At 36.0% G+C, this 15,033-nt stretch overlaps 3 protein-coding genes and 1 long non-coding RNA gene across 4 annotated transcripts in view; 1 reads left to right on the top strand and 3 right to left on the bottom strand.

Moving 5' to 3' along the window:
• The window catches only part of LOC103505684 (COP1-interactive protein 1-like), a 34,865-nt gene extending 30,846 nt beyond the window's left edge, over window positions 1-4,019 (bottom strand). The window contains 2 exon segments of the mRNA XM_026820960.1: window positions 920-1,027; window positions 3,533-4,019. Coding sequence (XP_026676761.1) covers window positions 920-1,027; window positions 3,533-3,630 — 206 coding nt within the window. The 5' untranslated portion in view covers window positions 3,631-4,019.
• Window positions 4,020-5,799: 1,780 nt separating this feature from the next.
• On the top strand, window positions 5,800-8,183 carry LOC113465964. Its single transcript, XR_003390522.1, has 2 exons — window positions 5,800-6,395; window positions 6,536-8,183. It is a non-coding gene; the product is annotated as an uncharacterized LOC113465964 (long non-coding RNA).
• Window positions 8,184-9,003: 820 nt separating this feature from the next.
• On the bottom strand, window positions 9,004-11,540 carry LOC103505678 (3-hydroxymethyl-3-methylglutaryl-CoA lyase, cytoplasmic-like). Its single transcript, XM_008470034.3, has 4 exons — window positions 11,311-11,540; window positions 10,660-10,848; window positions 9,832-9,940; window positions 9,004-9,364 (listed from the first exon to the last, which is right to left on the bottom strand). Exons 1-4 carry the CDS (start codon window positions 11,521-11,523, stop codon window positions 9,189-9,191), a joined length of 687 nt encoding a protein of 228 aa, XP_008468256.1. The 5' UTR covers window positions 11,524-11,540; the 3' UTR covers window positions 9,004-9,188.
• A 3,201-nt stretch (window positions 11,541-14,741) lies between these two features.
• Window positions 14,742-15,033, bottom strand: part of LOC103505683 (3-hydroxymethyl-3-methylglutaryl-CoA lyase, cytoplasmic-like) — a 4,364-nt gene continuing 4,072 nt past the window's right edge. Inside the window, exon 2 of the mRNA XM_026820965.1 lies at window positions 14,742-14,795. Within this exon, the coding sequence (XP_026676766.1) occupies window positions 14,742-14,795 (54 nt within the window). The remainder of the gene's footprint in view (window positions 14,796-15,033) is intronic.

The raw sequence follows: 15,033 nt of genomic DNA, 5'->3' as shown, positions 1-15,033 counted from the left end.
TAGATCTGCAATCCTCGATCCTACTGGTAAATCATTCCCTGCCGATACGCCTCTGAAATGAGTGATTGTCGATTGCAAAATGTTAAGAGGAGGCCGAAACATATGCTTGGAATAATAAAAATAGATTTCTGTGGAAATGCGTGAATGATTAATGAATGTCTCAACCGATGAGATAATTTATCCTGCCTACTCGATGCCTGATGCATGTTCTGGCATCGTCAATTTTATATTGAGGCAAAATTTTGTATGTTGTGGACCGGTGGAATACAATTAGTGGATATGGCAGCCCAAGTAGAAACGTCAGTTGATATATTCCAGGCAGAAATAGATGAAACAATTCGACAATAAGAAATGAAACTAATGAGTATAATTTAAATAATAATTTTATTATGTAGGGATCTAATTAATATTTATCTTTCTGCCCAATTTGCATCGTAGGTAGTATGCCAAATTTTCCTAATCTCAGTCCTAGATTCTCTATCGAGAGATCTATGGAATCGTCACAGATAGGTATCTAGATTGATGTTAGATAAGGTAGTATGCCAAATTTTCCTAATCTCAGTCCTAGATTCTCTATCGAGAGATCTATGGAATCGTCACAGATATCTAGATTGATGTTAGATATGTTTGTGATCTTGAACATGCAATAGGTCTTACCTAATAGTAGAAGCTGATGTCCAACTCGAAAGACTGGGGGATGACACGGTGAAATCATCTTTGCGAAGATCATTATCCCGGTTTCTGTTGCCATGCTCCTTGTAGTCCCTGAAATGTGAAACGAGAAGTTATTAGTTATGCCGATAGGTAGTATGCCAAATTTTCCTAATCTCAGTCCTAGATTCTCTATCGAGAGATCTATGGAATCGTCACAGATATCTAGATTGATGTTATGTGATCTTGAACTTGCAATAGGTCTTACCTAATAGTAGAAGCTGATGTCCAACTCGAAAGACTGGGGGATGACACGGTGAAATCATCTTTGCGAAGATCATTATCCCGGTTTCTGTTGCCATGCTCCTTGTAGTCCCTGAAATGTGAAATGAGAAGTTATTAGTTATGCCGAAAGGTACGACAGGAGACCCGGGTTCGATTCCCGGCGGGGTCAAGAAATTTGTATCATCCAAATGATTGATTCCGTGACTGGCTGTTCCGGGGCCCACACAGCCTTGTGAGGAAAATGAGTAGCTATGACATAACACATTGTGTCACATATAACTTTTGTGTCTTATGCCGATAGGTACGACAAAAAGTAATCAAGTCCCACGAAAAGACCTTATTGTAGTCCCTGAAACGTGAAGTTTTTAGTTATGCCGGTAGGTACTACAAAAAGTAATGAGATCCCACGAAATTACCCTTTCGCGGTCAGAGTTTCAAGTTAAGTTTGTAGTCCAAAAAAGATAGGAAATAGGTATTGTTTGAGTCCAGTTTGGCGGAGAAGTTTTACCATAAAGAGACACTTTTGTGGGATTAGTTATGTATACCCTGGAAGTTTTTCTTCTTTCGCAGTTTCATTTGGGATCGGTAATTAGTTATACCCTTGAACTATTTTTTTTTCTGAAGCTCTAGCTTGTCAATAAATTTTTTGTATTTATTTAAGAATACATCTAACATTACAAATAAAACACCCCTTCCAGGTTTTCATGTCCTGGAAGGGCACTCAAAATCGAAGCCGCATTCCCACGCTGAACTGCCAGGCTTATACGTTGGAGTAGGTAAAATCTTGCTTTAATGGTAACGATTTACGATTTCTAATTACCTCGAAGGGTTCGGATAGCACAATCTTTTGCCGAATGAGAGTCTACAGTCTATTCTATGTTCCATTGATGGCGACGGCCACAATATAAACTTTTTTCAATAATCAAATTTCTTTGATCTTATCTTCTTCAAGATTCTGTAAAAGAAAATCAAAAGTATGTTAGGTGGTTGTTCGCTCTTTATTATGGAGGCAAGCGGTATTTTTTTCTTAATAGAGTATTAAAGTCATTTGTGTGCTTACCTTGATTTTCAAGTCCTGTGTTGGACTTGCTCTCCCAGTGTCTTTTGCTGCCGATAATAGCTTCTTGGTGCTCGTTTTGGCTGCAATTTTATCACGAAGTTCCTTGACCGTCTTCTTGAGCTTCAAATTTTCACCTTCGGTTTCTTCAACCTTTCTTCGTAACACGGCCGTTTCCTGGAAAACAAGTAGCCCAATTCAGCCAATGTTCACAGGCGAAAGACTTTTCTTCTCATCGTTCAAGTCCTCGTTTTCAGTCTTTAGTTCATTGACCCGTTGTTGCAGTTTCAAAAGCTGAAAATTAATATAATATGAATCTATTTTCTGACAATAGGTATATAGGCAAGTAGGCAGCTATATAGTAGTAATCCACTTCTGCTTAGTTTTCTACTAAATCTCTTTCTAACTTAAGTAGATGTCGACATACGTAGATCTTTTGTAAATATAATTTAGGCTGAAACTCATATTCATATGAAAAAGTCCGGTACCTATGTATATAATTAACATCTACCAACCTTCCTCACTAAAGATTTTGATCTTACCAAATTTTTGGTGGCTATGGATTCCAGTCAATCTCGATCAACTACCACATACCACATTTACACATACAATATTTTTTTGGAATTTTTCACATTTTTATGTGTCGTTGATCGTTGACACGTTTTCTGCAGCAGAGATACATACATACATACAGCCTAATACCTACCCATAGTTTGATCTTACCAAATTTTTGGTGGCTATGGATTCCAGTCAATCTCGATCAACTACCACATACCACATTTACACATACAATATTTTTTGGAATTTTTCACATTTTTATGTGTCGTTGATCTAATACATACCCCATGCTCTAATTGGCCGTAACTTCTAGGAAACTTATGTGACACATGTTCCTTGAAAATTGCACGGTTTTTATTAATTACAGATTTACCACATTAATAAAAATTCGCATCACGAAAGTCTTCAAATAATAAGATCTTCCCTCATGACGTAAGGCATATCTCACTCACGCAAATATGAGCTCTCATTTGTGACGTCAGAATAGCGTGCTGTGTGTTTGACGCTCTGATTATTTTGAGCGTCCCATTGGATGGCTTTAGAAAATGAAACACTACCCAAAAATATTAAAAAATAATTTGATTGAAGGGCCACTTTGATTTTCTGAATGAGAGGCCCATTTTTTGTTTCTCTTGTTTGACCCATGTGTTCTTAAAATAATTTGATTGAAGGGCCACTTTGATTTTCTGAATGAGAGGCCCATTTTTTGTTTCTCTTGTTTGACCCATGTGTTCTTTTTTTGTTTGAAGATGTTTGGGCAATTTTTTATTGCTTAATTGACAGTTGACCTCAAGGTACCTACTACCTAATCATGTTGTCCCTCAATTACCGTTGCAAACAGCCCTAAAGGACGGGTTAAGCTTCGACGAATCTACCGATTGGTTAAAGATCTTTACAATAAAAAATCTAAAAGTGGGCAATCGAAGCGATTTTCACGTTTTTTGGTGGAAGGTAATGTATATTTTTACCTCTGAAACTTACCGAAAGCACCGCTTACATCGAGTCGGCCATCTTACTTGAGGGTGGAAGCCCAAGGGACACAAGGGATCCCCTTTGAGCGTGGGCTTGATATGGTGCATCCTAAACTCATTTGATAAAGGTCCTGTTAGCTACAAGGTGAAGTCATTTTGAATAACACAGCTTGACTATTGGATTTTTATTATGAGTGTTTAAAATGTCATTACTTTGGTCATAAGATTAATGTTTTACGGCAAAAATCAACAAATAACACGCGATCTTAATACATTTTACAATGATTATTTTTATATCTGTACATCTGGAAGAGAAAAGTTATATTGTTTTTAGAACTGTCTAAATTCTAGGTCTAAGTCTAAAGTGGGTACCTGCCAACTTATTATGTACTTATTAGAACATGAATGCGATATTTTAAGGTCATATAACTTCTCTATAAGAAAAGAGCACTAGATTTTGACGATCGAAAACGAAAAAAGAAGATCTAATGAAAACCCAATGTTGACTATTGGATTTTTATTATGAGTGTTTAAAATGTCATTACTTTGGTCATAAGATTAATGTTTTACGGCAAAAATCACCAAATAACAGGCGATCTTAATACATTTTACAATGGTTATTTTTATATCTGTACATCTGGAAGAGAAAAGTTATATTGTTTTTAAAACTGTCTAAATTCTAGGTCTAATTCTAAAGTGGGTACCTGCCAACTTATTATGTACTTATTAGAAATTAGAACATGAATGCAATATTTTAAGGTCATATAACTTTTCTATAAGAAAAAGAAAAGAGCACTAGATTTTGACGATCGAAAACGAAAAAAAGAAGATCTAATGAAAACTCAATGTAAGCTGAAACACTGCCACCTTCCTAATATCCGCTTGAAAAAACCAATTTCATCGTGAGAAAAACAAACCAAATATTTTTCAAAGGACCTTTTTTTCTTCCGAGGTTTTGATTCCCTGTGCTTGTTTAAGTACAAGTTGGGTACATTTTTTTTAGCAATAAAATCTTTTAGTTACGTTAAATTTCGTTACTAAGCCTATAGACTACAGAAATAGATTTTTGCTCAAACTAACGTAATTTGAGAAGAATAGTCCTTTTTGACAAAATACACTTGGTACAAGTTTCTCCGAGAGTGCTCAATTCTTGCAAGGGCATATAATAATTAGACCTAAAAAATTTTGCAAAGCAAACTTCTTTTGCACTATTAGTAAGGTGTAAAAATGATGTGTAGGCTGTAGGTATGTGTTTAATTTAAATAGGTACCTACACACTTTACAAAGGGAAAAAAACGAACACAACAAATTACTATAATTACACAATGAATTTTATCATAAAGAAGGCGAGAGAGAAAGAAAAAACGTTATCACAATGCTAGCCCGGAAAAAAAGCGAATTTTTTCTATATATAAATTAAAATAACACCTCTCGTATGTAAGTATGTAGGATATATATTTCTTTTAAAAATCACCATTATATTTTGGTCCAGCGAAGTAGGCTGTATATGCGAATATTGTCCTCGTTTAAAAGAACGGAAACGTATAAAATTTTCGTTACACACAAATCAAACATTCATTATTTATATCCGTTGTTATTTTATTCAACTCGATTTAGGTAAATAGTTAAATAACGAGACGTGCAAAGAAAAGAATGCCAGTCGGTCGTTGCGGTATTTTACAGAACAATGTAAAGCATGTATTTATCATCTTAGCGTACCAAGCCGAGACTTCAAATAATAATGTTTAGTTGTTACGGAAAAAGTGTGTTGAGAATCTTGGGCTTCAACTGATGCGGCTCTTAGGAGCATTGTTATATGAGTGAGAACTGTTAGAGACGTTGTCACATGTCATGCCAAACTTTAGGACTTGACAATCAACAACATTGAAATTTGAGGAGTCAAAGTTAATTTTGATACTTCCAACCGAAAAAAAGGCCAAATTATGGGATACTACGAACCAAAGAGGTGCATGATTTCCTTTCAAAACTAGAGTCCAGCACAAAGAGCTGCAAAATGCCCAACATAGAATATGTAGGAATTCTGGTCCCTTGTTTTCACTATCTATTACTTCCTTATAAAGATACCTAGTAGGTATTTCAAAGACTTATAGGTACATACATCACTATTGAGGTATCTACCATTTATTCGAGGACATACGCTAATATAGTCGGTCAAGTCGGACGAGAGATTTCAAAATTTGAATATATAATAAGAACTTTTTCGACAAGGAGCCCTAGACTACGGAGTCTTGGGCTTCAACTGATGCGGCTCTTAGGAGCATTGTTATATGAGTGAGAACTGTTAGAGACGTTGTCACATGTCATGCCAAACTTTTAGGACTTGACAATCAACAACATTGAAATTTGAGGAGTCAAAGTTAATTTTGATACTTCCAACCGAAAAAAAGGACAAATTATGGGATACTACGAACCAAAGAGGTGCATGATTTCTTTTCAAAACTAGAGTCCAGCACAAAGAGCTGCAAAATGCCCAACATAGAATATGCAGGAATTCTGGTCTCTTGTTTTCACTATCTATTACTTCCTTATAAAGATACCTAGTAGGTATTTCAAAGAATTATAGGTACATACATCACTATTGAGGTATCTACCATTTATTCGAAGACATAGGTACGCTAATATAGTCGGTCAAGTCGGACGAGAGATTTCAAAATTTGAACATATAATAAGAACTTTTTCGACAAGGAGCCCTAGACTACGGAAAACACCATAGCCCCAGCCGGTACACTTGCCCAAATGGCCCACGTCCAACTCTTATTATAAATAAAAATTCAACACATACATAACATATAGCTAGAAGATCTCACTTTCGACCGTCAGAGGGCAGCAGTGGACAAAATAATTAGCACAAGGTGCTCAGTGGTGGAATTCGACTGGGGTAGAATAAAAGAGCACAAGAAACATATTTTTGTCAATGTGGACCTAACACAGACAGTAGGTATTTAGGACTAAAGTAGGTAGACAAAATGTTTGGTTCTAAAATTAGCACAAGGTGCTCAGTGGTGGAATTCGACTGGGGTAGAATAAAAGAGCACAAGAAACATATTTTTGTCAATATGGACCTAACACAGACAGTAGGTATTTAGGACTAAAGTAGGTAGACAAAATGTTTGGTTCTAAATTAAGACATGCTGGAAAACAATGAATGTAAATGAAACTGGTTAATATTGGATATCATGTATTGAAAATAGGAGAATGTCCCTCCAGAAAATGACACCACCGCCACTATAATAACATCCTCGGTTAGAACATGGCATTGCTTTTCACTTAGACAATTCACTATTTAGGGAATCAATTCCCCGTACCACGCTACTTAGCAGAATTTCGCCGGAGACAAAAAATATCCACGGCTGTCGTGGCAGTTAGTAGAATTGGACAGTATTGAGCAGAAAAGGACAATCCATAAGGGGAATCGACTCATGGATGGTTCTTTTCTGCTTAATTCTGTCCAATTAATACACGGAAACTGTTTGTAATCAATGATTAAAAGCTGATAAGGGAAAATTTACAGCTAAATTAAAAAATGCAAATTGTAAGGAAAGGAATAGAGGTAATCAAATCAATCTTTTCAAAGTCAGAAGAAAAAATATATACTAATTATTGGTGTTTCTGTTTTTATTACAAATAATTAAGTACAATAAAATAAAAATTATAACTAGATATGTTTGTAAACTTTAAAGCAAAGCGAGTATGATGGAAATTTTCAAAATATTTTCGTTGCTTTTAAAAACTATTACTTATTGTAAAAGCTATAGGTAATAGTTTTTAATGAAATTAAATATACCTCCTACAATTATTACAGTTCATGTAAGCCTTACAACTTTTTCAAATATAATATAGGTACAGCTAAGGATAAATACAACTCCAAGTACTTGCTCGAGATCCACCTGACATTGCAGGGTTAACTTTCATGCCAATCCATATTATGAATAATAATGCAATTAACCCTTTATTTGCAAAAATAAGCTCTTCTCACCTATACTCAAAACTGTATACGGCAGAAGCCTATATTCTTTGGAAATAAAACAAGGCAAGTGAATATCAAGAAGTACTTGAATGAGAACAGAAACTACCAAAAATACAGCAAAAAAGGAAGTATCATTTTCCTTATGGAATGAAGGGGAATCTATGGAATTATATAAATAAAATAAATACGACAAAAAATAAATAAAATTCAGAATTATTTGGAACAACTAGTATGTATAAAAACGAAGCACTCTCTTGAAAAAGAGTAAAAGTAGTTTACTCTTGTTTTGTGTAGAATTGGTACCAGCCATTACCTACATTTCAATTGGAATATGTACATATCTACTAGAGTTGAAGGAGCCTATAGAAATAGATTTCTTCACAAATATCTAAGCTATTAGACAAGTGGAGTCAAAACTTTTGCTTCATTTTTAGGCATACTAACCACTGTTAAATGCAGTTAAATTTCACTTTTCCAAAAAAGGTACACTATGCAATAAAATTGGAAATAGCAAGTAAGAATGCGGCACATAGAACCATCTATTACTGATAAAATAGCTTCTAAAAGTCAAACTTAAAAATAAAAAGAAACACTTTTTTGGACATAAAATCTCTCTCTTAAAAACAAATCTAAAAGAAACCCTAATGAGCATAATACCCCTGTTTGAAAATTGTTCCCCGGACATTTTCGAAATGGGCGGTCTTTAGAAACGTATGCATGTAAATTGACAAGTGAAATCTTTTCTTCTAAAAGAAACCCTAATGAGCATAATACCCCTGTTTGAAAATTGTTCCCCGGACATTTTCGAAATGGGCGGTCTTTAGAAACGTATGTATGTAAATTGACAAGTGAAAATTTTTCGTTTTTCATAACCAGGACCACAATCTGAGTTAAATTTTAGTTTAATTCCTGAATGAAGCAATCAGATTGGATGATTCCAAACTTTTCGGCCAAGCGCATTACTTAATCCAAAGTCAGCTCCCATGGTGTAGTGGTCACTGCGCTCGCCTTGCACGCAGGAGACCCGGGTTCGATTCCCGGCGGGGTCAAGAAATTGGTATCATGCAAATCATTGATTCCGTGACTGGCTGTTGCGGGGCCCACACAGCCTTGTGAGGAAAATGAGTAGCTATGACATATAAATGCGTATAGTGACCGGTGCCAGCATGGTGGGTAAACATTGGATTTTGTGACACAAAAGTTGTGACATAATAACACAAAGAAACTGCATTTACATTACTTAATCCAAGGATTAAACATAGAGCAAATTTGAACTCAGATTGTGGTTCCGGCCATAAGAAAAGACACATTTTTGACTCGTCTACCAATCTAATAATTCAAGATGAATCTTCACAAAGTCACGTCGGAATCTATCAGCATGTAAAAAATCCGTGTCCAATTCCAGTGCCATCTGGGAGACTAATTTCAAACAGGAGTAAGCAAATTTGAACTCAGATTGTGGTTCCGGCCATAAGAAAAGACACATTTTTGACTCGTCTACCAATCTAATAATTCAAGATGAATCTCCACAAAATCACTTCAGAATCTATCAGTATGTAAAAAATCCGTGTCCAATTCCAGCGCCATCTGGGAGACTAATTTCAAACAGGAGTGTAGCAACACAGCACAGCCATCATACAACAACACCCAGCGGACAAAGACGGGTCACACTCCAGCATCAAACGCACAGAGAACCTTTCCTCACATTAGCGTAGGATTCTAGGGTCTTGCTGGTCTCCTTGACGGGGAGGGCTTTGGCTACTTTGGAGTTACTAGGTTTCTTCAGCTTGCCGCAGATGTAATGTCCGGTCCGGAGTAAACTGGTCAGGTCAGCGCCCGTCTCGATGCCCATGCCTTTGGGGAGAAAAAAAAAATAATAATAAATTGAAATAATTAATAATGAAAAGTCCAGGTGAAGTCGTAAAATTTATGTAGGTGTAATAATTGGGAAACGATATTAGTGACAAATATCGTTCCCTGACTGGCTGACTGATTCCCATTTAGTTGAGTGTTACTGAAATACCCATTTATCTGTATATCTTCCAGCTCGTTTATTCTTTAGAAGAAAGTATTCCCCTTGAAACTTCAAAGTAGACTATAAAATCAATAGAATTTGGAATATGACAAATATCGTTCCCTGACTGGCTGACTGATTCCCATTTAGTTGAGTGTTACTGAAATACCCATTTATCTGTATATCTTCCAGCTCGCTTATTCTTTAGAAGAAAGTATTCCCCTTGAAACTTCAAAGTAGACTATAAAATCAATAGAATTTGGAATACAAATGGAAAGTAGACTGTAATCAATAACAACGGACTTACCCTCGAGCATATAGACAAGATCTTCAGTTGCAACGTTGCCGGAAGCTCCCCTGGCGTAGGGACATCCGCCTAGTCCTGCTATGGAAGAATCGAACACAGAGATTCCGAACTGAAACGGAAAATGGCAACATATTTCGTGAGATTTGAGATGAAAATGTATTCCAATCTATAAGTTAGTAAGGTTCAACCTTGCTGAAGCACTCACTTGGTCATTATGTTTTTAGTTCGAATCTCAACCTAGCTCTCTATGACATCATAAAATTGGAATAAGTTTAATTTCAAAGTGTAGTAATGACCCGAATTTACATACTCTCTTACAACATATTAACGTTCAACCTTGCTGAAGCACTCACTTGGTCATTATGGTTTTAGTTCGAATCTCAACCTAGCTCTCTATTAGATGACATCATAAAATTGGAATAAGTTTAATTTCAAAGTGTAGTAATGACCCGAATTTACATATTCTCTTACACATAGAAATAAGGTAAAACTGTAGAATCCAAAATAATGGATAGAACCAACCAACTTCTCTCAATTACTTTTCACTCATTTGCTATTTTTATACAATTCAAACTACCAGACACACAAATGGCTTTGATGCTTAGCGTGTGTAAAATATCAGACAAAAACTATTTGTAAAAAAAAAATTCTCTTACAACATAGAAATAAGGTAAAACTGTAGAATCAAGATAATGGATAGAACCAACCAACTTCTCTCAATTACTTTTCACTCATATGCTAAAAAATATTATACAATTCAAACTACCAGACACACAAATGGCTTTGATGCTTAGCGTGTGTAAAATATCAGACAAAAACTAAACATACCTCCATGGCAGTCAATATATTGGCCAACGCTTGTCCGTACGTATCATGACAATGCACGGCAAGTCTATCAGCAGGAATCACAGTCAGTACATCTTCTAGCATAAGTCTCATGGTACCAGGGGTGCCCACTCCAATGGTGTCGCCTAAGGAAATCTCGTAGCAGCCCATCTTGTACAGTGCAGTCGCTACCTAGAATCCAAGAGAAATAGAATGTAAAGAGATTTGTTCAAGCTGACTTTTCAAGTCCAACTCAAAAAGACGCTTAAAATTAGCACAAGGTGCTCAGTGGTGGAATTCGACTGGGGTAGAATAAAAGAGCACAAGAAACATATTTTTGTCAATATGGACCTAACATAGACAGTAGGTATTTAGGACTAAAGTAGGTAGACAAAATGTTTGGTTCTACTATTTCGATCAATGAATCATCAAAATCAAACTTTGTGACATGACCAATTTTTTATCAAAATTAGAAGAATTTCGAGAGAAAGATTTATCTGGATGGTTGATGATAAATAGTAGACAAAGATTGTCCGATTTTGTCCAATTGGTCTGGAATGTTACTGAATAGTCTGAGCACTTGGTTATGAAGACACTACCTGTACTGTCTACTGGTCTGTTCTCAACCCAAACATTACTTAAGGAATTTCTTACCCTCGTGACATTATGTGGAGGTACGGCACCTTCATACGGACACCCCACCACACATGAGATATAGCCTCGTACTCGAATGCCATTGGTCAAAGCTGTGGACACCACTTCGGAGAACCTCTCTAGACTTTCTTCTATGGTGCAGTTGATATTTCGCTTGCTGAACATTTCGGAAGCGGACGCAAACACGGCTATTTCTTTGACTCCGCATTGCATCTGCAAAAATGAATAAGTTTGTTTAACCAAGTGTTGTGTATATCCTTAAAAGTTACCTAACGTTTTAATATTGAACAAGACTGCGTGTCAAGTGGGTTGTTAAGGACTTTTAAAGAAATTGAATATAGATGAGGTTCTTAAAGCTTTTAAAAATAAACATGAGGTCATAGAAAACACAGATGTTATCAGTGTGAGTGATCTTTTTGTTCAATACATGTAAAATGTATAAACTATCACGTGTAGACAAACAATTATTCTCACACTACTATGATTATTCGTATTGATTTTCACATGCATGTACATTGATTTTCACATGGGCATGTTTAAACCTCACTACCTATCTAATAATGGTCATAGAAAGTCTAAACTAAATCTCGGGTCACGTGTAGTTTAATCGCAGCGTCATTAAACTACACGGAAAAGAAGCGCCTTAACACAGAAAAGATACACAGGAAAAACGATCCAGGAATTTTTTGCAAAACAGAAATTTTTTAATCCTAGAATTCTGATAAACGAGACGTAAAGAAAACTTGAAAATTTAATTGGAAATTTCTGAGAAGTCAGAATTTTCTAGTCTAGTCTAGTAACAAATAGTAGAACACACCGTGGCTGATTTAGATAAATAGAAACCAATACACGTATTTATGGCATCCATGTGTAAATAGTAAATAGAATAAAATAGAATGTGTAAATAGAATATCTTACATGCTTCTCGACTACAATAACCCCTGGCAGATACTTTTAGGTAATAAAATAGCAAAACATGTTTCAAAAAGAATCTAGAATTTTCTGGACGACCTTGGAGGAAATTTACAGCTGTAGACCCAGCAGTAGTCTGTCAGTCCCGAGATTTCTAGCCTAAGTAAAGTGAGTTGTGATGAAGAATTGATTTTCATTCTAGTTCGTGTCCCATACTGTGGTGTCCATAATAGGCTGGTCTGCCTATACCTATAGTGAAATCAGATTATCCTTTACATTATTATGTACACTATGTCCTCCGTCTGCTTGTACATTAAAACCAGAAAATTATATACGAGATGAGATGCTTTGGTAGTCGAAGAACAAGAAACATACTTCCTAGTGTACAGGAGGCCTTTCCTAAAAGGACTAGAGTCTTCACTTCTCGAGCAGCGAAATTGACGAACATTCCGTGGTTACCAACACTTTTTCTGGGCAAGAATTGAGAAGTTCTTCCAATCATGGTATTTTGTCTAAGGGGTTACTTTTTCAATGCTAATCCCCAATGAGAAAATGCAAAATTTTCAAGACCCACCTATATCCAATGCATAGTGATGTGTCCACAAGCCACAAAGTAGGAATATCTCAAACAAAACAAAAATATGTTACCAGATTCATAAATTATACATAGATTCAATACAAGTACAAGAGAAGAGCAAAGGGCGATCTCATTTACAGTTTAATTACATTTTAGTACATTTAAACCACTGCCAAAGATGAAGTTTTTTTTCTCGTTGTATGTCTGTAAGATATCTTAATTTAGTCGGTAGGTATTTCACTGAAGATGAAAATATTTTCATCCAAAATAACTTTCATATTTCATATTGAAATTCGTACTTCAGGGTAGAGAACAGTTTGCACAAAGCACAAATTTCTCTTTAGTAATTTCAGAATTTTTGATTGTCTTGTGAAAAAGGATAGTTCAAAATGAGTTTTTCACTACCTCAAGTACAGACGTAAACGTTTGCATACATTATCTCGTTTTTCCAGGGACGAATGTGCAATGTGCATGCATAAATATGATATGTTTTTCCGTAACTGAAGATTCATCTATTCATCTGAGATAGTAAATAGATAACGATACTATCTAGCATCAGCGGTTATAAAATTGATCTACCTCAACTTCCTAACTAAGTAGAGCCCAAAGATAAAATAGTGATCCAATTCCAAGATAATCAAACAGCTAATTTTCATAGATAGTTAATCCACAGAACACCATGTTTAAGGGGGAAGGAGTTTACTTTGAGACGAATGGACTTTACAGACTTGTAGGTATAGATATAGAGAATATTTTTATGAAAAAAACCGGAAATCGAAAATTTTGGAGATTGCAGGTTTTGACATGATACCCCTCAAGTATTTTCCCAGAGGGTAATTTGTTCAGGCATACCTGGTTATTATCCATAATGGAATGCGTTGCTAGCTTGCTAATGGCTAGTTAGACATCAGGACTGTTCAACATAAAATGTTTCTTTATCTAACCCTTACAGATGACTCTTCGAGGTCTTACAAGGCTCTTTGATTCCCTGGTGAATCTTCAATATACCGAACAATTTGAAGCCCTTTTTCTGCTCAATATTAAGATCACCAACATTATAAAGTGGTAAACCAATATCTACCAAAACTACTAACAGACTGAGAAAAGGAAAGGTATTTCGCGGGCCAAAGAAAAACTTGTCTCAGTCCATTCTTCCCCTAATGGTCCTAGGGTTTGATTCCCTGGTGAATCTTCAATATACCGAACAATTTGAAGCCCTTTTTCTGCTCAATATTAAGATCACCAACATTATAAAGTGGTTAACCAATATCTACCAAAACTACTAACAGACTGAGAAAAGGAAAGGTATTTAGCGGGCCAAAGAAAAACTTGTCTCAGTCCATTCTTCCCCTAATGGTCCTAGGACTTGAGGCCACACAAAGAGTCACTTGGATAATTGATAAGGTAACTAATAGACACCTCCTTGGTTATGTATAATGTCCAGCTTCTAACCAGTTAGACATTGACCTTAATAGTGTTAGGACTTAGGACTTAATAATGAAAAGTCCAGGTGAAGTCGTAAAATTTATGTAGGTGTAATAATTGGGAAACGATATTAGTGACAAATATCGTTCCCTGATTGGCTGACTGATTCCCATTTAGTTGAGTGTTACAGAAATACCCATTTATCTGTATATCTTTCAGCTCGCTTATTCTTTAGAAGAAAGTATTCCCCTTGAAACTTCAAAGTAGACAATAAAATCAATAGAATTTGGAATAGAAATGGAAAGTAGACTGTAATCAATAACAACGGACTTACCCTCGAGCATATAGACAAGATCTTCGGTTGCAACGTTGCCGGAAGCTCCCCTGGCGTAGGGACATCCGCCTAGTCCTGCTATGGAAGAATCGAATACAGAGATTCCGAACTGAAACGGAAAATGGCAACATATTTCGTGAGACTTGAGATGAAAATGTATTCCAATCTATAAGTTAGTAAGGTTTAGGGACATCCGCCTAGTCCTGCTATGGAAGAATCGAACACAGAGATTCCGAACTGAAACGGAAAATGGCAACATATTTCGTGAGACTTAAGATGAACTTTTATTCCAATTTATAGGTTATTAACGTTCTCCGAACTGAAACGGAAAATGGCAACATATTTCGTGAGACTTGAGATGAAAATGTATTCCAATCTATAAGTTAGTAAGGTTTAACCTTACCTGCCTCGGTGGTGTAGTGGTCAAGGCGCTCGTCTGGTAAACAGGAGGGCGTGGGGTCAATTCCAGCCGAGG

The sequence above is a fragment of the Diaphorina citri genome, unplaced genomic scaffold (genome assembly GCF_000475195.1).
Source record: "Diaphorina citri unplaced genomic scaffold, Diaci psyllid genome assembly version 1.1 scaffold189, whole genome shotgun sequence".
Lineage (NCBI taxonomy): Eukaryota > Metazoa > Arthropoda > Insecta > Hemiptera > Psyllidae > Diaphorina > Diaphorina citri.
Note: the sequence above shows the minus strand (reverse complement) of the source record. Positions and strands in the feature narration are given on the sequence as shown.